The following is a 23,574-nucleotide window of genomic DNA, read 5'->3' as shown; positions in this document are numbered from 1 at the left end:
CGATTGGAAATTTATTGTCAGTGAAAAATGACACATAAAAATGGCATGTGCAGTGTGGCTTAAAATAGCGCATCTTCACATCCATGCAGATTCCCTGGACTCCTTATATGACCCAGTTATGTATTACTCACAGAAAGAAAAACCTCAGGCACTTTAGCTACTACGAGGGCTAACTACTACATTTAAATATTTTACGTACTTAATAGTTTTACTGTTAATAGTTTTACTGTTTACTAATATTATTTCCCACCAGTGCCAAAAGCATTTTTCATGATTAACCTTTTACAAGAGAAATAAATTTGGCATTTTAGAATGTGTCTGACAGTCAATACTGTGTTGCTTGGAGTTTGTCAGTTCCTTAAAGTAAAATATGCAAGTCTCAAGCCTGATTATCCAAGATGCTTGTACTTAAATTCTTGAAATGTATCCAGGTTTACTTTCTGACTGACCTGTCTCTGGTTTTTTTTTTTGTTGTTGTTTCTCAAATACAGAGCTGCCAAATGCTGTTAAACCAACTAAGAGAAATCACAGGCATTCAGGACCCTTCCTTTCTTCATGAAGCTCTGAAGGTTAGTTTCAAGACCGCTGTTAGTCAACAGGCTTTAAAATAGTTGTCCATATCATGGTTATGTCAAGTCAAGCTATTTTTATGTCAAAACGAAAGTGCATACAGGGACGGAAGCTCTACGGGTCAGATCACCCAGTATCTTCTCCATGTGAATTATAAGGGTGGGGGGATGTTGAGGATGGGGGAGACTTAACTGGGAAGAACCATACAGAGCAAAAGAGATTTAAGAAACGCATCTGCCAATTGCGTTTTATTGCCTTTATATGGATCCTGACTCAAACAAACTCAAAAATCGTTGAGTCAGGTAAGTTTGAACTGGTTATATGATATTAAAACACTTGTTACTATTTTAAAAAAATTTTTTTAATGTTTATTTAATCTTGAGAGAGAGAAAGAGACAGAGTAAGTGGGTGAGAGAGAGAGAGAGGGAGACACAGAATCCGAAGCAGGCTCCAGGCTTTGAGCTGTCAGCACAGAGACCAACATGGGACTCAAACTCACAAGCCGCGAGATCATGACCTGAGCCAAAGTCGAATGCTTAACCTACGGAGCCACCCAGGCACCCCAAAACACTTGTTACTGTTAAGGTGTGGTAATAGCATTGTAGGTTATATTTTTGTTTTTTTAATTTTTTTTTCAACGTTTTTATTTATTTTTGGGACAGAGAGAGACAGAGCATGAACAGGGGAGGGGCAGAGAGAGAGGGAGACACAGAATCGGAAACAGGCTCCAGGCTCTGAGCCATCAGCCCAGAGCCTGACGCGGGGCTCGAACTCCCGGACCTCGAGATCGTGACCTGGCTGAAGTCGGACGCTTAACCGACTGCGCCACCCAGGCTCCCCGTAGGTTATATTTTTGAAAGGGTACATTCTGATGTATTGATAAGATGCTTAGGATTTGTCGGGCGCCTGGATGGCTCAGTCAATTAAGCATCCAACTCTTGATTTCGGCTCAGGTCATGATGTCATGGTTTGTGAGTTCTAGTCCTGCATCAGACTCGAGCGCAGAGCCTTCTTGGGATTCTCTCCCCCTCTCTGTGCCCTTCCCCCATGCTCTCTCACTGTGTCTCACGTGCGCTCTCTCTCAAAATAAATAAATGTTAAAAAAAAATAAAAAGAAAAGCTTAGGATTTGCTTCACAGTGTCTGGGAGAGGTTAGGCAAAACAAGATCGACCATGACTAGATAATTGTCGTAGCTGAGTGACGGGTGCATAGGGTTCAATTACACATTCCCTCTACTGTTGTGTATGTTAGAAAGTTTTCCTAATAAAAAGTTAAAAGCAGACAGAAGTGTGATCACCACTATCGAATATGGTAACTGCCTAACATTTTTATTGTAGAGGCTGACTTCCTTTAGAATCTCTGTTTTAACTGTCAGCCCCTTTTGATACATGATGCCTTTGCTAGCCTGCAAAATCAGGAGCAGTAACTTCCAGAGCAGTGAGAGCAAATCTCCAGCAAGATTTCATTCTTCTCTGCGTGTTGTGGGAAATCAGAACATGGCAACTCCCTTCCTGGAGCCAACCATTTGATACAAGCTTTGAGCGTAGTACCCTTGCTGTCCTCCGCCATACTCTCTTCTCCTTTCTACCTTATGCCTTGAATTATTCAGAATGTCACCAGGGTAGTCAGGAGTTAAACCAAAAAAACTCACTCACTATTTATTTTAAATGCTGTGATGCTTTACTTTTGAAATGTCCGTGTTTTCCCTTTCATTAGGCCAGTAATGGTGACATCACCCAGGCAGTCAGCCTCCTCACTGAAGAAAGAGTTAAAGAGCCCGGGCAAGACACTGTTGCTACGGAACCATCTGAAGTAGAGGGGAGAGCTGCTAGCAAAGAAGTATTAGCAAGTAGGTGTATCCTATCTCCGTGTATCCTGCCCTGAACTAGCAGAACGTAAGAGATGAGTGTATATGAGTTGCCCACCAATCACATCAACCCTGCGGGAATAATGCTAATAATTGCTAAGTATTGAACCATCACTGTGTGCCAGGCACAATTCTGAGCAATTACATGGATTCATTCATTCATTCATTCATTCATTCATTCTGCGCTTATTTAATGGGCACCTACTATGTGCCAAGCACTCTTTTAGGTACTGGAGATGAGCAGAAGAACGAGAATCCCTGCCTTCATGCAGCTTGTTTTCTTGTGGGGGAAACCCACAAGTCAGTAAGTAAATTATGTGGCATATCAGAACGTGGTGACCACTGTAGGGAAAAGTGAAGGATGGAATGAAAGAAATGGAAAAAGGAAGGGCGCCTGGGTAGCTCAGTCAGTTGAGTGTCTGACTCCTGATTTCGGCCCAGGTCATGATCTCACAGGTTGTGAGTTCGAGCCCCACCTCGGGCTCTGTGCTGTCAGTACAGAGCCTGCTTGAGATTCTCTGTCTCCTTCTCTCTGCCCCTACCCTGCTGTCTTTTTCTCTCTCCCTCCCTCCCTCTCTCTCAAAATAAAGTTAAAAAAAAAAAAAGAAATGGAAAAAGGAGCCCTGGGGATTGGATTTAAAATTTTTTTTTAAATTTTTTTTTTCAACGTTTATTTATTTTTGGGACAGAGAGAGACAGAGCATGAACAGGGGAGGGGCAGAGAGAGAGGGAGACACAGAATCGGAAGCAGGCTCCAGGCTCTGAGCCATCAGCCCAGAGCCCGACGCGGGGCTCGAACTCACGGACCGCGAGATCGTGACCTGGCTGAAGTCGGATGCTTAACTGACTGCGCCACCCAGGCGCCCCGGGATTGGATTTTAAATGGGCTAAGACTAAAGATAGTGAAAAGGAGGTTGCTCAAGGCCAGAGCGGAAGCTTAGTGAGTGCGGCGGGCAGTGAGAGGTGAGGTGGTAGACGGACCAGGAGGCGGATCATGCTGAGCCTCTGCGCGCTTGGCTTTTCCGCTAGCTAGAGGCTAGCCGTTGGGACAGTTTGGAGCAGAGGCGTGACCTCAACCGTTTTCCGTTTTCTGAAGGTCATTCTGATGGTTCTGTTGAGAACAGAGCTGTGGGGTGAGGTGGTAAGCATGGATCAGAGCAGGGGGCCCGGGGCAGTCAGGATGCTTTGCGGGTTCTGGCGGTGTGGGCCAGGAGGTGGTGGCGGAGGGGTGAGGAGCCCCTGCCGAGGGGGACTTGCTTACAGCGGAGATAAGGGGTGTGTGTGAAAGAGAGAGAGAGGACTTGAAGGGGCTCCAGGTTTTGTTCCCGAGCTGCAGAAATGCTGGAGTGACTACCGCTACAGCAGACTGGGTGGCAGGTGAAGAGATCGTCGGGCGGTGCTGAGTTTGAGGCACCTGCTAGACATCAAGTGGAGTGTCTGAAAGGCAGTGGGGGGATCCAAGTGTGCGTGCGGCTCAAGGGAGCGATCCGGCTACAGAGAGAGAAGACTTGAACCTGTGAATGGCCCGTGAAGTTGGGATACTGGATGAGCTTCCCGAGGGGTTGGGGGTGTACAAAAAGGAACGGGTTCAGTGACTAAGCAATGGACCCTCCCAGTGCTCAGAGGCTGGAGCAGGTGGACAGTGTCCAGGGAGGTTGGAGGAATACCAGGGGAGCTGGGAAAATGGGACTCTGGAAGCCAAGAAGGCTTCCTGGAGGAGGGAGCCACCAGCTGGGGCAGATGGTGTTAATGAATATTTGGGCCTTTTGCGGTTTTGAGTAACTGTGAACAGTGCTGCTGTGAATATTCTTGTATATGTCAGTGTACTAGTGACTCTTTTCAGTTAAGCTTTTTCTTTTTGAAACTCGTTCATATTGAAGGTTATAACTGCAGTTCCTTTAGTTTCACTGGTATGTAGTATTTCATAGTCTGAATATACCGAAAGTGATATATTTGTTTATTGACCTGGGTTGTTTCCTTTTTTTTTTTTTTTTTTCTATTATAAACAAGGTTGCTGTGAGCTGTTTGATTCATGTTTCTTGTGCATGTATGCAAAATTTCTGTAGTTAGCATATACCCAGGAATGTCATTGGTAGTAAGGTACTCTCATCTTCAACTTTATAGGTAATGCTATTTTCCAGAAGGTTTTTTATTAACAGGATTTGGGGATACCCATTGCTCTCAAACTGGTTATATTATAAAATTATTGCCCGTATTTTTGTTACAAAATATCTTGTTTTCAGTGAGAGTTTTTTTTACGTTGGTAAGGAGATTGAGCAACTTTGTCCTTTTGACCACTCACGGTTTCCTGTGAGTGAAATTTCTCTTTGGGTTTTCTGCCTCAATTTTTCTATTTGTTTGCTTTTTTTCTTATTGATTCCTGATACTCTCTTATTGATAATAGCCTTAGGCTTGATATATATCTTACTGATATTGACTTTATATATATTTGATATTAGCCCACTTTTTTGGATTTGTATTACAGACATCTTTTCCCTGTTGGTGACTTGGGTTTTTACCCTATGGTGTGAGCTAAATACCTTAATTTTATTGTGGTTGCATTTGTCAGTCTTTTCCTGTGGTTTGTGCTTTTTGTTTAAGAACTCCTTTTATACTCTGCAGTCCTAGGATATGAGAATTGTAATGTTTTGCTTTTCACATTCTTTAATCCATCTGAAGTGGATTTGCGGGGAGGAGGCAAGGCATAAGGTAAGGATACAGTTTTAGATTCCTTGGCACTCACTGGGCCCCATACAGCTACTCAATTGTCCTGGTACCTTTTATTAAAAAGACTTTACTAGGGCCACCTGGGTGACTCAGTTGGTTGAGTGTCCAACTTCGGCTCAGGTCATGATCTCGCGGTCCGTGAGTTCGAGCCCCCGTCGGGCTCTGTGCTGACAGCTCAGAGCCTGGATCCTGCTTCGGACTCTGTGTCTCCCTCTCTCTCTGCCCCACCCCCACTCATGCTCGCTCGCTCGCTCTCTCTCTCTCTCTCTCTCTCTGTCAGAAATAAATAAACATTAAAAAAAATAATTAAAAAAAAGACTTTACTTACCCACTGGTCTGCATTATCAGCTCTCTGTTATGTTGGATTTTCATGTTTCCCATTCTGTTTCTTTGGAGGATCTGTTTTTAATTCATTCCTACAAATGGAATTACTGGGTCATGTAACAATTCTGTGTCAACTTCCTTGTTTTAATTTTTCTAAAAGAGGACTGTTTTCTTAGCTGCAACATTATCACACATTAAAAATTAATAATTCTTTAATGTCACTCAAAGACCAGTGTAGAAATTTCCTTAATCATCTCATTAAAATACGCTTGCTGTTGGTTTGCAAAAATAATGATACAGATGGCATTAAAACATTAGATGTGTTTGAAATGTCTTTTAAGATGCTCTTTATAAATCCCCTCTCTCTTTTTTACTTGCGGTTTAAGGTCCAAAGAAATCAAATCTTGCAGTATCTTTGAATGGGTTTTTTGTTCCTTGTCTTTCCCGTAGACTTAGGTGCTTAACTGGCACGACCGTGTCACAGGTAGTATTGTGTGTGTAATGGATCTTCTGTTTTGTCATGTTGAAGAAGCAAGTAACATCTGATCGCCCTCCTTTTGTGTTGTTAGAATTGTTAGTGTGTTCAGAAGATTATCCGCTTGATTTATTTATTATAAAATCCCCGACCTAGTGTCTTCTGCAGTCATTGGTGATTATGGCTGAGATGCTTTACTTTATTGGAGACTTCGAAATGCTAATATTCTATCAATACTTCATAATTTATTGGTTGGAAGTCTTTTTTTTTTAGTTGTGGTCAAGAACACATAACATAAAATTTGCCATCTTAACCATTAAAACATTTATTTATTTAATTTATTTTATTTTTTTAAAATTGACATCCAAATTAGTTAGCATCTAGTGCAACAATGATTTCAGGAGTAGATTCCTTAGTGCCTCTTACCCATTTAGCCCATCCCCCTCCCAGAATCCCTCCAGTAACCCTCAGTTTGTTCTCCATATTTATGAGTCCCTTCTGTTTTGTCCCCCTCCCTGTTTTTATATTAGTTTTGCTTTTCTTCCCTTATGTTTATCGGAAACAAAGTCCTCATATGAGTGAAGTCATATGATTTTTGTCTTTCTCTGACTAATTTCACTTAGCAGAATACCCTCCAGTTCCATCTACATAGTCGCAAATGGCAAGATTTCCTTCTTGTTGATTGCCGAGTAATACACTATTGTATATGTGTACACCACATCTTCTTTATCCGTTCATCCATCGATGGACATTTGGGCTCTTTCCACACTTTGGCTATTGTTGATGATGCTGCTATAAACATGGGGGTGCATGTGTCCCTTCGAAACAGCACACCTGTATCCCTTGGATAAATGCCTAGTAGTGCAGTTGCTGGGTCGTAGGGTAGTTCTATTTTTAGTTTTTTGAGGAACCTCCATCCTGTTTTCCAGAGTGGCTGCACCAGCTTGCATTCCCACATTAAAAAAAAAATTTTAATGTTTATTTTTGAGAGAGAGGCAGAGTGTGAGTGGGCGAGGGGCAGAGAGAGAGGGAGACACAGAATTGGAAGCAGGCTCCAGGCTCTGAGCTGTCAGTGCAGAGCCCAACATGGGGCTCAAATCCACAAACCAGGAGATCATGACCTGAACTGAAGTCAGACACTTAAGTGACTAAGCCACCCAGGCACCCCTACCATCTTAACCATTTTTAAATATACGGTTTGGTAGTATTAAATGTATTCATAGTGTTGTGAAGTAGATCTCCAGAACTTCTTCATCTTGCAAAACTGAACTCTCTACGCACTGAACAATAACTCCCTATTCCCTCCTCCCTTCAGCTCCTGTTCAGCTCCCTTCAGCTCCCTTCAGCTCCCTTCAGCTCCACTGTTCTCCTTTCTGTCTATGATTCTGACTACTCTGAGTACCTCATTCAAGTGGAATCGTGCAGTATGTGTCCTTTTGTAGCTAGCTTACTTCTCTTCGCCTGATGTCTTCAAGGTTCACGTCGTAGCCTATGTTAGAATTTCCTTCCTGTTTAAGGCTGAATAACACTCTGTTGTATGTATACACTGCATTTTCTTTACCCATTTAATCGTCGGTGGATATTTGAGTTGCTTTCACTGCTTGGCTGTTGTGAATAGTGCTTCTGTGAACGTGGATGTGCAACTATCTCTTTGATACCCTGCTTTCAGTCCTTTTGGAATGTATATCCAGCAGTGAGATTGCTGGCTCGTGTGGTGGCCCCATTTTTATTTGTTTTGAGGAACCTCTATCCTGTTTTCCATAGCAGTTGCTGCACCATTTTACAGTCTCACCAAGCCTTCCAATTTCACAACATCTTCACCAGCACTTGTTATTTCCTGTTTGTTTGTTTTACTTGTCATCCTGATGAGTTTGAGGTGATACCTTAGTGTGGTTTCGGTTTGCATTTTCTTTGATAATTAGTGATGCTGAACATCTTTTCACGTGCTTGTTGGGCCTTTGTATGTCATCTTTGGAGATACATCCATTCAGGTCCTTCACCTGTTTTCAAATTGGGTTATTTTGGTTTGAGTTGTAGGAGTTTTTTATATGTTCTAGACATTAACCCTTTATTTATTTATTTGAGAGACAGTGCAAGTGGGGGTGGGGCAAAGAGAGAGAATCCCAAGCAAGCTCCATGCTCCAGCACAGAACCCAACATGAGGCTCGAACTCATGAAACCCCAGACAGTGACCTGAGCCAAAACCAAGAGTCAGACGCTTAACTGACTGGGCCACCCAGGCGCCCCTAGATATTAACCCTTCTATCAAATACGTGATTGGTAAATATTTTCTCCCATTCAGTAGTTGCTTTTTTATTCTATTTACATCTTTTTTTTTTATGTTTATTTTTGAGGGAGAGAAGGAAAGAGCGTGCACACGCACCTGGGAGAGGAGAGAGAGGCAGAGAGAGAGGGGGACAGAAGTTCCCAAGCAGGCTCCGTACCGTCAGCACAGAGCCCGATGCTGGGCCCAAACCCTCGAACTGCAAGATCATGACCTGAGCCGAAGTCAGACACTTAATCCACTGAGGCACCCAAGTGCCCCATTTACTCTATTGATTGTAGCCTTTCGCGCACAAAAAATTTTTTTTAAGTTTGCTTTTGTCCCATTTGCCAATTTTTGTTTTTGTTCCCTGTGCTTTTGGTGGCCTAAGAAATCCTTGCTCGGTCCAATGTCCTAAAGCTTTGTATGTTTAACTTTTTGAAGGGCTGCCAGAGTCGGTTCCTTCAAACTTCTACTGCAGCTGCACCATTTTGTGTCGTCTCCAGCTAACACACAAGGGCTCCAATTTCTCCAAATCCTCATCAGCACTTGTTATTTTCCTGTTTTGTCTGTTTATGATACCAGCCGTCCTGGCGGGTGCGGGGTGATAGCACATTGTAGTTTTGATTTGCATTTCCTTAATGGCTAATGATGTTGAGCATCCTTTCATGTGCTTATTGGCCATTTGTAGATATTCTTTGGAGAAATGTCTATTCCGATTCTTGGCCTGTTTTTAACATTGGCCTGTTTTTTTTTTTTTTTTTTTATTCAGTTGCACGAGTTTATTTATTTAAAAAACATGTATTTATTTTTGACAGAGTGTGTGTGAGCGGGAGAGGGGCAGAGAGAGAGGGGGAGACAGAGAATCTCAAGCAGGCTCTGCGCTTGCTGTCTGGAACCTGATGCAGGGCTTGAACTCCTGAACCGTGAGAACATGACCTGAGCCAAGATCAGGAGTTGGGTGCTTAATGGACTGAAACACCCAAGCTCCCCTTTTATTGTCCTCTTGTAAGAACTGGCCAGAATGTTCAGAACCACAGTGAATGTATGTCCTGATGGTAGGCATTTTTGTCTTGGTTTTAAAATAAATGTGTTTTCAGGGTGGTGTGAAAGCCCAGAGAAGACCTCTCACCCAGCAGAGGGTGTCCAGGAAGACTTCCTGGAGGAGATGGCCTCTAAACAGAGGCCTTCAGGAGGAATAGGGTCAGACAGGAGTGGAGGGTAGTTAGGGGAGAGAGGCCAGAGCCTGGTGTGTTGAGGAGGTGCATCAGGTACACTGTGGCCGGCGGGTGGAGGTGAGTAGGGTTGAAGGAGAAGCAAGAGGAACTAGAAGGGTCATGTCATCGTAGACCTTTTGGATCATGGTGGGCGCCCACCAGGCATTTGGGAACCTTGGGAGTGAACAGAGAAGGGGACTGGAGGCACCGAGTTTCTATTTAAAGATTGTCCTGGCTGCCGTGTGGAGAAAGGAGAAGATTGGCAGGGGAGCAGAGGGGGCAGTTTAGAATGGATATAAAGAGACCGCTGGGAAGGACCACTTAGTTATCCTTCCAGATGCTCAGGCTCAAAGCTTCATCTCTGTCTGGCTCCTTGCTTCTTCTCCTGCCTCCCAAAGGATCTTCAGTAAATCCGACCGCTTCTCACCTCCTCCATCGTCATCCTGGCATCCTGGCCTGGCATAACTTTTCGTCCATAGCCCTTCCCACCTTCCAGTCTACCTTTTAGTTGACTTTTTTAGTTTGTTTACTCTGTTGCTTTCCCAGAGAATAGCGTTTCTGATGTTTGGGCTACTGACGTTTGGGACCAGATAATTCTTTGTTGAACAGGGCCATCCTGTGTATTGTTGCATGTTGAGCAGTGTCCCTGGCCTCTACCTGCTGGATGCCAGTAGCGCCCCCTCCCCCAGGTACTGGCAGCTGAAGACACATCTCCAGGTGTAGGCAGGTGTCCCTAGGAGGGGAAGGGTGCAGATTCACCCCCAGTTAAGAACTGTTGCGCCGAGGGGTGCCTGGGTGGCTCAGTTGGTTGGGCGTCCGACTTTGGCTCAGGTTATGATCTCGTGCAGTTTGTGGGTTCGAGCCCTGCGTTGGGCTCTGCACTGACAGCTCAGAGCCTGGAGCCTGCTTCCGATTCTGTGTCTCCCTCTCTCTCTGCCTCCTCCACCCTGCTCAAAAATAAATAAAACATTTTAAAAAATACTAATAAAACAAAAGTGTTTTACATTTCACAATTAAGTATAAAGTTTGCTGTGGGCTTTTCATGGGTACTCTTTCTCAGCCTAAGAATATTCTCTTTTGTTCTTAGTTGACTTGGGATTTTTATTCTTGAATAGAGTTGAATGTTATTAAGTACTTTTTCTGTATCTATTAAGATGATTATTCCTTTAAGTGTATTTTGATGGTAATTTTCTAATGTTAACTCAGTATTTCATTCTGCAATGAACTCAGCGTGGTGTTACTATTTGATTTTGGGGGGTAGATTACTGGATTTTATTTGCTAATATCTTCTTTCTTTTTTTACATCTGTGTTTATGTTTGTTGCTTTTCCTTTCTCACGATTCTTGACTGGTTTGGGATATACCTAGATGTTACGCTGACTTCATAAAATGAGTTGGGGAGTATGTCTTCTTCTTCTTCTTCTTTTTTTTTTTTTTTAATTTTATTTATTTTGAGACAGATAGAAAGGAGGCAGCGGAGGGGGAGGGGCAGAGAGAGGGAGGGAGCGAGAGAATCCCAAGTAGGCTTCATGCTGTCAGCATAGAGCCCGACCCCATGGATTGCAAGATCATGACCTGAGCCAAAAATCAAGAGTCAGACACTTAACCAGCTGAGCCACCAAGGCGCCCCTGGGGAGTATGTTTTCTATTCCCTAGAAGAGTTTGTTTGAGATTGAAAATATCTGCTCCTTGAATGTGTTTGATATTTAGCTGATGTTTTATGATGACAGATAAACTATTTAACCTCCAGATATGGGATGTATATTTTACTCTGTGGAATAAGACTGCAGAAGTGGGTATTTGATTCATTACCTCTCAGCAGCTTATCATTCCTGCCCTTTTGGCTAATCTTAAGGTTACCGTATAGCTGTGAGTTACTCATTTGCCTCTGGCCTGGAGTAATAAAGTTGTTCCACAGATGAGCCAGTGTCGTGAGAACTAGGGAGCATATCTAGTTTTGTGAATGCTTTTGCCTTTTTTCCTACTGTACAGCCAGAAGGCTGTTGTTTCCTACATATAGATTAATTAAATTTCTGTTTATCTTCCAGAAGTGATAGACCTTACTCATGATAACAAAGATGACCTACAGGCTGCCATTGCTTTGAGTCTGTTGGAGTCCCCCAACATTCAAGCTGATGGAAGAGATCTGAACAGGTTATTTATGCAATTTATCATCTTTACTCCTCACAATAGTATGTAGGTCAGAGGCAGTAATAGCTGTGGATGCCACTGAGGGACAGTTCTGCCAAGCTCTTTTAATTGTATCCAAATGAAATTTTTTTAGGAGAAAATTTAAATTCCCATTAGCTTACTTTTTGGTTTACTTTTTGACAAAGCCAAATACGGCAAAGGTCTTAGAGTAGATGTGGCCTTTGAGTAGAGGCCTGCAGGCCTTCGTAGTTTGCACTTGAGAGGGAGAGAAAACCCATCCTAGTACAAACATCTGACAGTATGTATCCCCTTCATAAACTTGGAGGCTTCGTACACAGTGAAGGTTATGTTGTTGGCTCTTTGAAAATGAGTTAACGCTCAACTACCCCGTCTCAGAAGTGACCACACATATCTTTTTTGAATTAGTACTAATTTGATGATTGACTGGTATTGTTCATAAACATCTAGTTCCAGTGGAGGCCTGTCAGTTTCTGGACATGTTTATTCCCTCACACTGCTGAGTTGTTTCAGGAAAACATAGGGCCAGGTTTTGTGTGCTAGGCAATTTGAAGGCTCTTATCTCTAGCAGAGTGTCTCTCTTGCCTCTCAATGGCAAGGTCTGAGATAGGTCACTGTTGCTGAAATCTGAATCCTTTGATACGGCAGCCATAAATAGTCTTGAGTGTCAGCTCGGTTCCATCATGGACCTTATTGGTAATAATCTCTGTTACGGACGGGTTAGCATCCATGTCTAAACCTTACTTTTCATTTAGATTATAATGTTATAGCTACTATATAGCCCAGTGATTACCCAGGAAATAGTGTATCTGGCATTTCGAATTATCTATGAAAGATGACCATGATTCTCCATATAATACATTGTTCTTTAACTTTTTCCTTTTTTGTTGTGTGGTATGTTGGCACACTATAGGATGCGCGAGGCAGCCTCTGCAGAAACTAAACGCTCAAAGAGAAAACGCTGTGAAGTCTGGGGAGAAAATCCCAATCCCAACGACTGGAGGAGAGTTGATGGTTGGCCAGTTGGACTGAAGAATGTTGGCAATACATGTTGGTTTAGTGCTGTTATTCAGGTATGATGTGTTTAAGAAACAACTGTGTCTTTTGGAAACAACTTTGTCATTTATCGAGTTGAAATGTGAGAAACCCAGCTTAGAGAAATGGAAGCAGAGGTATAAAACTGGTGTTTTCCCACATGGCATTATTGTGTTTTGCTCTCCTGTGTTTGGGTCTAGATGCTCTGGTGTCTAAATTAGGCAATGCTAAAAACAAAATACCCTGTGGTTGCAAATTCGTTTGTAAATATGTCAAATAGGTGGTTTGGATCAGCATTTTGACTGAAAAACGTATTACAGCAGAGTTAATAAGGAGAAAGCAGTTGGGACACAGATACCCAGGCAGGAAAAGATGGCGGCCTGGAAAAGGGAAGCAGTGTAAGCCGTGGAAGGGGAGAAAAGCTTTCTAGAGTTATGCAGGAGATCAGATCTACAGGTGCTGGGGGAGAGGTTGGACAGAGGGGATATGCAGGAGACCGCTGAGAAAGACTCCAGGGTTTCTAGCTTGAGAAACTAGGTGGATGATAGGATAGTTAGATGCCGGAAGAGGAATATTTGGGTGTGTGTGAAGAGAGGGATCTCAGTTCGGTTCTACACATGCTGAGTTTAAGGTGCGACACGGAGATGCGTATAAACCGGTACTGACTTGAATCTGCCGTTCAGGAAAAAGGTGTGGGCTACACATGCCACTGTAGGAGTCAGTGGCTTATACACACGGTGATAGAGCCCACGGAGTTGACGAATTCCCCCCTCGAGAGTGTTGCCTCTCTGGAAGTACCTCCCAGGCATCTTAAACTTAGTAGGGCCACAGTGTGGCACCTGACCCTGCCCCTCCAGTCTTCCCCTTTGTGATACTTGACCTCTCCCCAGCGGCTCAGCCAAAAACGGAGGCCTCCCTTTCCACACGTAGGATCCAGATTCTTGCAGCTTACTCTGTGCCTGGCCCTGTGTTAGCACTGGGTTTGAAACAGCAGTGAATAAAGGAAAGTCGTTAACACAGAGTTTACTTTGAAAAAAGCAGGATGGGCAGTAAATTATACATATCAAGTGGTGAGAAGTGCCATAAAGATGAGTGAGGGTAAGAGGAGCTGGGCAGGGAAGGAGGCCTCTCTGGAAAGGAGGGTATTTGAGCAGAGACCTAAAGGAGGTGAGGGGATGCGCCCTATACTTACATAAAGGGCACGGTAGGCAGAGGGAACAGCAAGTGAAAAGACCCAGGTTTAGGAGTTTGTTGAATGTGTTGAGAACTAGAAAGAAGGCAGAACTGAGTGCTCATGGGCAGGGAACAGACAGTGATGATCTCAGAAGGGTAGTGGAGGTGAGGCGGGGGGTGCTCAGCATCACGATGAGGACTTAGGAAAGTGCAAAAGTATTGGAAGGTTTAGAGCAGTGAAGTGAGCTGATCTGCTTCCATTTCACGAAGATGGCAGGCATCTGTGTTGAGGGTAGCATGTAGGAAGGAATGTGGACTTCGGGACCTCAGTCAGTCCTTTCAGAGAGGAGGGGGGAGAGGCTGAGGACCCTGCCTGCCCTCCCACCCTCCTCAGCCTTCTCGCCTGTGGGCATATTGAAAGGCGTAGAGGGGGCTCTCCGCTGTCAGCACGGAGCCCACTCTGGATCCTCACATTTCAACTCTCTCTCCCGCTCCCCTGCCCACGCTGTCCCTTTCTCTCTCAGAAAATGAATAAACATTAAAAAAAAAAAAAATTAAAAAAAAAAAAAAAAAGGCACAGAGAGGATCACAAAGTAAGGTTTCTGAGAAAGCCCGAGAAGACAGGATCTAGAGCCTGGAGGGAGGGATCAGCCCCGAGTAGGAAAAGGGCAGGGGAGTAATAGGGGAGAGGAGAAGGAAGAAAGGCACATTGCAGATTACAGCTGAAGTGGCTTCAGATCATCGTCTCTGTGAGGTAAGCAGCCCTCTTCTGAGTCCCTGGAGAAGGGATGGCGTCGGGTTAAAGGGGCGGTTGCTGTGGACAGTGGAGGCCAGTCGGCACCAGAACATAGTAGTAGGATTTCCACGAATGTGAAGGTCTGCTTCAGGGTGTTGACCTTACATGCGTACTGACGTCAGGATGGCCTGTTTTATCGGGACTTTCTCTTAGCAGCGCTCTGAGACTCTTAGGTGGAAACTGAACATTATTTAGGTTGGGGGCTTTGCTGGGTTTGATGCCAAGGGCAGTTTGGGGATTTAATGGGGGATGGTTAAAGACCATGGAATCAGAGCTGGAGACAGGAAGGGACTGGTGGTCAGGCAGAACAGAAGGGAGTCCGTTGGCTTGGGTCTTTGACAAAGTCAAAGAACAGATGTCCTCTGGGCAATTGGATCAGTAACGCTGGAAGACAGGTTGCGGTCCAAGAGCGGGCTTTTCCGAATTTGTGATCTGAGAATTGGCCGCTTCTCTGGAATTGATACACCCTGCGTGTGACCTCAGACGTGGTCGCAGAGATGGAAGGGAGGAATGTGTCCCTAGACATAAGATGCTCACAAAGCCAAGGGGTCCCGGGCTGAATGGGTGTGCTTGTGTTCCCTCAGCAGATGTTAGTTGAAAACTCACTGTGTGTGTAGCCCTGTTCTAGGCCCTTGAGATAAAAGAATGAGTAAAACCAACACAGAGCCTTGGGCTTGTGGAAGTTAAATTCTCGTGAGGCAAGACACACAAAGAGCAGTGAAGTGGAAAAGTAACTAGTTAACTAAACTTACAGAACACATTAGGTGGTGATCACCGTGATAGAAACAAGAGCAAGGTTAGGCATGGCCGAATTGCTGCAGAGGAGATGGGAGAATCAGGGCACAATATAAACTGTGCTGCTTAGGCCTCGCCCAAGGGAGGAGGTTGGCACAGATGCCAGATACTTGAGAGGTGATGGAGTGAGCCAGGCAGCTTCGGGGGAGAACACTCCAGGTGGAGGAAAGCACAGAGCAAGGGCCCCAACGTGGGAGTGGGCTTGGTGTGCTCACGGCGCTCAGGAGGCCCGAGGGGCTGGGGTTCCAGGAGCAGAGGAGGGAGTCACTGAGGGTTCTGAGCAGAGCAGTGATGAACTCTGTCTCCTCACTGTGGCTACTGTGGGGAGAACAGAATGCAGGTGGTGAGAGACAGGTGGACAAAGCTACACAGGAGGCTGCTACCGTTGCCCACGTGAGAGGTGATGGTGGCCTGGACCCAAGGCTGGTAGCCTTGGGGGAGGTTGGATTCTTGATTTATTCTGAGGGCCGAGCTAACAGGATGTCCTGTTCTGTTGGGTGTGGCCAGGACTTGGGAGAGGAAGAGCTGTGGCCCTGTGGCAGGTGTCCGTGAATCAGCAGCTTTATTTCTGTCGTCTCAGGAAGACAGAGGAACCTGTGTGGCAAGTGAATTGATCCGGGCAGGGAGGGGGTCCCTGGAGGCAGGGAGACCATGAGCAGTGACCCAGGTGAGAGGTGAGGGGAGTCTGATGAGCACTTGGTAGGGATGGTGGGGAGGAGGTAGTTACGAAGAGCACCCCCTGGAGGCAGAGTCCAAGTGACTTCTTCCTCAGTGGATGCGGATGGATAACAAAGAAAGGATTCGAAGATTCCTCTGAAGTTCTGCACTTTGATGAGTAGAGGAGGAGTGTGTAGTTAAGTGACACAGAGAATAGAGGAGAAGCAGCAGATGTTGGAGGGTCGTACTGACGCTGGATTGGGAAGCGTAATGTTAGCTCACACTTAGATGGCTTTTAAGATGCCGGTGTCTTTGAGGAAAGCCAGATTCCGGCGAAGGAGAGGAGGCGGAACGGAATGACTTGTGAATGTAAGGCCGTTTTCCTCGTGGTGGAACAGAAGCCCTGGGAAATGGTCTGGTGCCGTGAGCAGAGTGGGAATGACCACGGGAAGGGGCAGGTGAGGTGGGGAGAGAGGGAGGCAGGTTGAGTGTGGAGCAGAGAGGTCTCGCCCTGGCTCCAGGTAGACAGACCGTTGGTGCAGTAGCGTGACCAGGCTTCACCAGCACTGCCCGGCGGGATGCTCCCCCTGGCGGTTGAACCCCAGTCGGGTCGTCACAGTGGGAGGGAAGCCGCAGGCCTGTGGTCTGCCTGGATGCTGCTTCCAGGCTTCCAGTGAGCAGGCCTGAGGGGTCTTCATCTGCAGAGTCCATGGGGATGAGGAGTTCTCTTCATACAAGGGATTTGTAAAAACTTTAACCCTCAAGAGATATTCATAGTCAAAACATGTATGACTTACAGACAATAAACCGGAGATATCTGCTGTTAAAATAAAAAAAAAAAAGAGTGGTTCCTATGACAAAGTGGAGAATAGCACCCACTGCTATACTTGGCACCCAGCTTTAGAAATAAACGTTACAAGTCCCTGGACTGCCTGGTCCCTAAACAATGTGCCATATTGTCTTATATATATTTAACCTTATTATCAACCATTTCATACTCTGTTTTTCTGGAACTTCGACCTCCACGGAACATAGCTCTGAGATTTCTCCGTGTTAACCTTGTAGCTCTTAGGCATTCAGTTCCACTGCTGTGTCTTAGTCCACGTTCCAGAAACATTTTCTCTACAATGTTGATGACTACATAATAGCCTATTGTGCACATGTACTATAGCTTATTTAATCTATCTCTGTTGTTAGCCATCATGTTGTTTCTGGTTTTCCCCTAAAAGGATTCATTTGGTCAGCTAAATTACACGGAGCCTTCATCATTTCCTTAAGCATAGAAGTAGAAATAGCAGGTGACAGTCATACGCACTTCTGAGGTAAAAAAAGTATCTTTTGGCTGCAGTTATTTTGAAAGAAAGGCTAGGAATCTCTTTCTTTATTTCAGTCTCTCTTCCAACTGCCTGAATTTCGAAGACTTGTTCTCAGCTATAGCCTGCCACAGAATGTACTTGAAAACTGTCCAAGTCACACGGTGAGTTGGTGTGGAGAAATCCTCACTCTTGCTTAGTCCCTTGCGTCCCAAAGGCTTTGAAATTTTGGCTAAAGCTGACAGCTGTGATGTTTTTTGGCTCGTGCTAGTATTTGTTTTCATTTCCAAATGGCCTTTTTCCTTCTTTGTGACACGAAACAAGGGTCTGCAAAAACGTAAAGTTAAGTAAAAATAAAATTAGAAAAGCGTATCCAAGAAAGCGGTCGGTCATCCTGGCAGCCTTGACTTTTCTGCTTCTGAGCGGAAGGTTCAGAAACACTCGTTCTGTGTGAGGGGTCCCTCACTGCTCATTAGCAGCTGAGGGTGAGTGATGCAGAATGGGTGACCTGGTGCCAGAGGCCTGGATCCTTCTAGAAGAGCCTATGGTGGGTTCTCGCCAAACAACGTGGCCTTCTGCCGGTGATCTAACCCTTCCCAGGATTTCACCTCGGGGATGCATTTTCCTAACAGGAGGGAGGGCAGCAGCTTAGGAAAGTAAACATTTTTGCCTTTCTGACAGTATTCCCTTTCAGGCTTCCACATAGATAGTCTTCAGTTTAAGGCAATCCCCACACGGACCTTACAGAGTATGAGTCACATAGTTTGAGTCCCCACTGCTCTAGATCTAGGTAAATAGGAATTCGGGAGGGATCAGTGACAACGGTTCTCTTTCGTATGTTATAATTTTCCAAGTGAAGGGTTGTAAGAGCACACATTGCTGTCTCCTCTACAGGAAAAGAGAAATATCGTGTTTATGCAAGAGCTTCAGTACTTGTTTGCTCTGATGATGGGATCAAATCGCAAATTTGTAGACCCTTCCGCAGCCCTGGATCTCTTAAAGGGAGCATTCCGATCACCTGAGGAACAGCAGGTGCGAGAAGCCTGTGATTCTCGTGTTTTCCCTCAAACCCTGTGATGTTTGAAGTCCTGCCTTGTGGATACTACTCTGATGTTGCCCCAGTTCAGCCATGTAGTCAGCCCTGAACATGACTAAGGACCGGAAGTGTCCCGGGTCCAAGTACACAGGGGCTGTTGGAGGAGAGAGGAGGAGATTGGAAAATATCTCAGCGAATCATAGCAAAGGGTCACTGACAAAAGTAAAGCCCTTTGTCTGCACATTTGCCTTGGGATGGCCCCGATAGAAATCCTGTTTTTAATATCATCTAAACCTAAGTTCAGCAGCTTTTCTGAGCCATCTTTCTCTTCGAGGCAGTAGGACTTCCCTTTCCCGGCCTTGTGTTAAAAAACAGAGCCGTCACTATTAGAGCAGCGCCTTCTGTATAAAATTGATTTTTCCCTCTGTTTATCTAAAGGTCTTACAGTCCTACAAAGTTCTCAAAACATTTCATAAAACTTTCCTTTCTCTGTTCAGATCTCATATTATTCTGGAGCACTGTAGTCCATTCTGTGGACTTTTTTTTTTTTTTTTAAAGCCTACCTGGAAGAATTTGTTTGCTGGTTGGTTACAAATAGATGTGGCCAGAAGTGGTGAACTTCCAGTTTCCTCTCTGGCCATAAGCTAGTCAGAAGCTGCCTTCTGTCTGTCTGCAAGAGCTGCCTTCCAGTGCTCCTAGCTTCATGATATCTGTCCTTGCTTGGTAAAGAAGTCCTTTCACAGCAGTGGTGTCTTACTCGTTGGTGGGATAAGGGCAGATTTTCATTTCCTATAGTGTTGGGTCTAACTCTTCTGCAATTTGTGCCTCTCTTATAGCAAGATGTGAGTGAATTCACACACAAGCTCCTGGATTGGCTGGAGGACGCATTCCAGCTAGCTGTTAACGTTAAGTGAGTGTTGAGGATTCGTTTGTACGGCCTTCCTACTCACAGTGGTCCAGGGAGAACTGCAATATGGGGAAGCGGGGAATGGACAGGGTTTTGCTTCTCAAGCGGAAATTACTGGGCTTTGCCAAACTTCACAGGGTCACCATTCAGATACTTGTCATTTTGTATCCTCCTTGCCTTTGCTTTTCGCCTCTGAGGATGTAGATAAGCATCTTGACCCGCAGCTTTTTACCGAAGGGCCAGAACTCTTAACTTTGTTGAAGTCACAGCCCATGCTACAAAATGTATTTAAAAGTCAGATCAATCCTAGATGTGAGCGTGGTGGTAGCACATGGATACATTGAATTTAATCATTTCAGTCACTGAAACGAACTTCGGAAGTGAAATTCCGGGCAAAGACTACAAGGATCCCTTTTCGAACACAGATGCTGAGACATTTTCTAAACTGTTTTAATGCTGAGTAAAAGACCTGTACATCATAGGACAGCTTTGTACATGGAAGCTTACATAGTAACCATTTAAGATGGGCTTGTAGAAATAAACTGTTTCCCTTCATTTCTGTTGTGCCCCTGGGAAAACTTTGTGTTTATTTGCATAACTGCTCAAGAGGGTTGATTCTTACTTCTGTCCTGTTCTGTAACTCGTATACATCTGTCACTTCTTATATATAATAACTGTATAAAGACACATGTATTTTTCTGCATGTGGGACGCTCCTGTTAGACTTTCAGCTCCTCACAGCCAGGGATCAGGCCCATATATTTGTTCCATGAGTGTTTAAACTGATTTAACGCGTTACTTATTTTAGACCATACCTGGCTCTTTGGAGGTCGATGAAAATGTACTGTTTTCGCTTTTGAATGATGATTAGGTTTAGTGCAGTGCTTATCTGATCCAAATGATAGAGAGCTGTTTCCTTTTTTTAAAAGCAGCAATCCCAGGAACAAATCTGAAAACCCAATGGTGCAGCTATTCTACGGGACTTTCCTCACTGAAGGGGTTCGTGAAGGTAAATTCTTTCCTCTCAATGTTGATTCTAGACCTGTGACCGTATCTGTATTACTCGAAAAGGCTTTCGAGTCAGGCAGTCCCAGGTCTGAACATTGGTTCTACCTTCTTAGTGTGTGTGTAATCCTAGACAAACGGTGTGAGTGCCTGGACCCTCAGCCTCTTCATCTGTAAAATGGGCATGCATAGTGTCTGTCTCAGAATTGTTAGATTAAATTGTATAATGTTTGCACAGCCTACGTCCAGTGTTAATGTCCGTCACAGTGACGCAACTCAATTTTCTCTGTGTTGTTTTTTTCAATGTAGTGTTTAATCTCAAAAGGCTTTATTGAGTTAGACTGCCAAAACATGTTTCTCTGCTACGGAGGCTTATCTAAGCTGCATGTTGGGTGTGTAATTTTAATTCTTTTTAAACTGTGGAGAACTTTTAGCACACGCAGATAGAGCAGTGTAAAAACCCACGTGAACTCGGCAACCATTAGCCCATGGCCAGACATTCCCTAAGTCGTTTTTCTCTCTTACCCCTCTGATATTCTCTTCAAAACAATCCAATACCACTATTCACTCCAAAAAAGTAGCATTTCTTAATATCAAATATTTAGTCAGTGTTCAGATTTCCAAGTTGTTTTATAATGCTATATATTTGGGGGGAGGGAATGAGTGTTTATTTTTACAGTTTGTTTTAATCAGGATCAAAATGTGGATCATTTATATTTGGTTGATACATCTTTTAAGTCTCGTAACAAAATCCGTACACTCTCCCCCATCTTTTTTTTCCTCCTTGAAATGTATATTTTAAGCAACCACGTTGTTTTGGGGTACCTGGATGGCACAGTCAGTTAAGCCTCTGACTCTTGATTTTGTCTCAGGTCATGATCTCATGGTTCGTGGGTTTGAGCCCCACATAGGGCTCTGTGCTGACATCGTGGAGCCTTCTTGAGATTCTGTCTCTCCTTCTCTCTTCCCCTCCCCTCCTTGTGTGCCCTCTCATTCGCTCTCTCTCAAGATAAATAAACTTAAAAAATTTAAGAAACCAGGTTGTTTTTGGGATTCCCCACAGTCTGAAATTTCTCCCCTTGCGTACCCATGATACAGTTTAACACACTCCTCTCTATTCCTCTTTTTACAAATGGGTAGTTGGATCTAGAGTTTGACCAGATTCAGGTAAGGCTTTTTTTGGCAAGACGAATTCACAAGGGATGGGATAGTCCTTGATCAGGAGGCACGTAATGTCTGGTGGTCTTTCTTTTTGTGAAAGAAAGGTCATGGCAGTCGTTTGTGGCCAGTACCAGGATCTGCTGGTCGTTGGCGGTGGCCCACAGGCTCACGTGCACTTCTAACCGGTTCTCAGCAAGTTGCTGAAGTAAGAAGATAACCTGTCTCTGTGGTGCCAGAAAAACAGGCTTCAGATAATACCAGTGATGTCTTTAAAAGAGCAATCTGTTTCTTTGCCTAGGAAAGCCCTTTTGTAACAATGAGACCTTCGGCCAGTATCCCCTTCAGGTAAATGGTTATCGCAACTTAGACGAATGTTTGGAAGGGGCCATGGTGGAGGGGGACATTGACCTGCTTCCTTCCGATCATTCGGTGAAGTATGGACAAGAGGTAAGTTGGACATTTTTATTTGCTGTGCCAGTGACAGAGCCAGTTAAGTAGGACTGAGCTTTTTGGCAAACTGTCTTCCCATCAGATAGTAGCTAACTTTACATTTAACACATGGTGAACTAGTCTGAAGTTTCTTACGAGTTGCTATGCATTAGTGAGTCTTAGTGTTTGATAAATGAATTCTTTACCAAAAGTGTGAATTTGAGTTAATCATATAAAGGTTGTATGCTGCTTCTGATGTTTTAAGTATGATCAAGTTTCTCTTTTTCTGTTGAAGCCTACCTGTACCTGAGTAGGGAGAACCCACTGCCTCCATATTTTCGGAGGGTAAAAGTACAGTGATTAACTCCTATGGTATGCCATTTAGAATATTTTCCCTCTTATAATATTTACTGTTCTTCATAGTAAATTCTGCCTTTGCTTTTAACATTTTTCAAGTTTAATATTCGTTTATTTTTGTGGGTTGGAAAGAAGGGGGGGAGTTAGAGGGAGAGCACTGGTAAGCAATACCTCAGGATTCCAGTTGGGTTAAGAATTAGTGAATTTGGAGCATCACTGTCAGTACCACACAGCTTGGATCATTCTCCTTTCATCACGTGTGTTGAAACGAAGCTGTGGGCTTATGTGAGTCCAACTCAGTTGCTGACTATTTTTGAATCCACATCGGGAGCCTGACATGAGCCTTGTCAAAGTGCGCTAGGCAGCCATAGGGCAGTGTGGGACCTAGGCCAGAGCTGCCGGCTCCCGGCTTTCCAAGGAAAGTTCTAACTCAGGGTCGGGAGGCACAGCATTTGTCCCACGCATGCTCGGCTGATGTGTGCTCTTACAGAAGGGAAGCTCCTTAGATCTCTGGAGACCTTTATTCCAGAATGGGAACTCGGTATAAAAGAAAATAGAAAACTCTTATCCTTACTTAGATTGACCCTGAGGTAGTCAGGCTGTCCGGATTCACCTCATGCCAACAAGGGTGCGTGGAGGGAGCTTAGCCATGTGCACCTTTGGTAAAGGGAGCATTGTAAAGCTGTTCTTGCAGACCTCTGGCAGACAGGTGAATTGAGCAGGAATGCCTTTCCTGGGTTAGCATTTCCTCATTTGGGATCAGGAACAGTTGAGATCTTTTTTATAAGTCTGTGCTTTCTTTCCTTGAAACTCAAGGTAACATCTAGGTAGTTTGACCGGGTCCCTTATAAGACATCTGTGAATTCTTAGAATTCAGAGGTTTTTTCCAGAAACATGATTCCAGAATCATGAGGCCATTTCAAGTTTCTTTTTTAGAAATAAAGGGGATTCAAATTATGTTGAATAGCTTGTGAACACACATATTAGTGTTTTGAGCTGATTTCATGGAGATAATTGTCTCCTTAGTTATATGCTGCTTAGGTCATAATTTCTAATTCTTTGGTTAGGCTAGCCATTTTCTTCAGGTTTTGATCCTCTTTTGAATACTGATGACGTAGTGAATCAGTTGTGTAGATTCTTGGTGCAGTTCATGCATTTAAGGGTGGTTATTTCTGAGGACGATAGTTGAGTAAAATGTTGACTGGCTTGTAAATATGGAAACTTGAGGAATGTTTAGCCATATTCTCTAAGAGGGCATGATTCTAAGTGGTCATTTTAGTATTGGGGATTAAAAAAAAA

General features: G+C 44.2%; 1 protein-coding gene across 7 annotated transcripts in view; it reads left to right on the top strand.

Moving 5' to 3' along the window:
- USP28 (ubiquitin specific peptidase 28) overlaps nt 1–23,574 on the top strand; it is a 67,089-nt gene that overhangs the window by 18,361 nt on the left and 25,154 nt on the right. For 3 of the 7 annotated variants that reach the window (XM_043579376.1, XM_043579374.1, XM_043579379.1), the window contains exons 2-10: nt 492–569; nt 2,288–2,420; nt 11,492–11,597; nt 12,526–12,685; nt 17,459–17,545; nt 18,276–18,413; nt 19,254–19,327; nt 20,256–20,332; nt 21,788–21,936. In XM_043579376.1, coding sequence (XP_043435311.1) covers nt 492–569; nt 2,288–2,420; nt 11,492–11,597; nt 12,526–12,685; nt 17,459–17,545; nt 18,276–18,413; nt 19,254–19,327; nt 20,256–20,332; nt 21,788–21,936 — 1,002 coding nt within the window. Of the gene's footprint in view, nt 1–491; nt 570–2,287; nt 2,421–11,491; nt 11,598–12,525; nt 12,686–17,458; nt 17,546–18,275; nt 18,414–19,253; nt 19,328–20,252; nt 20,333–21,787; nt 21,937–22,213; nt 22,291–23,574 lie in introns of those variants that run through there. The other 4 variants (XM_043579375.1, XM_043579373.1, XM_043579377.1 and 1 more) reach the window with 3 other exon arrangements.

The sequence above is a fragment of the Prionailurus bengalensis genome, chromosome D1 (genome assembly GCF_016509475.1).
Source record: "Prionailurus bengalensis isolate Pbe53 chromosome D1, Fcat_Pben_1.1_paternal_pri, whole genome shotgun sequence".
Taxonomy (NCBI): Eukaryota; Metazoa; Chordata; class Mammalia; order Carnivora; family Felidae; genus Prionailurus; species Prionailurus bengalensis.
This window is presented reverse-complemented; position numbering and strand designations above follow the sequence as displayed.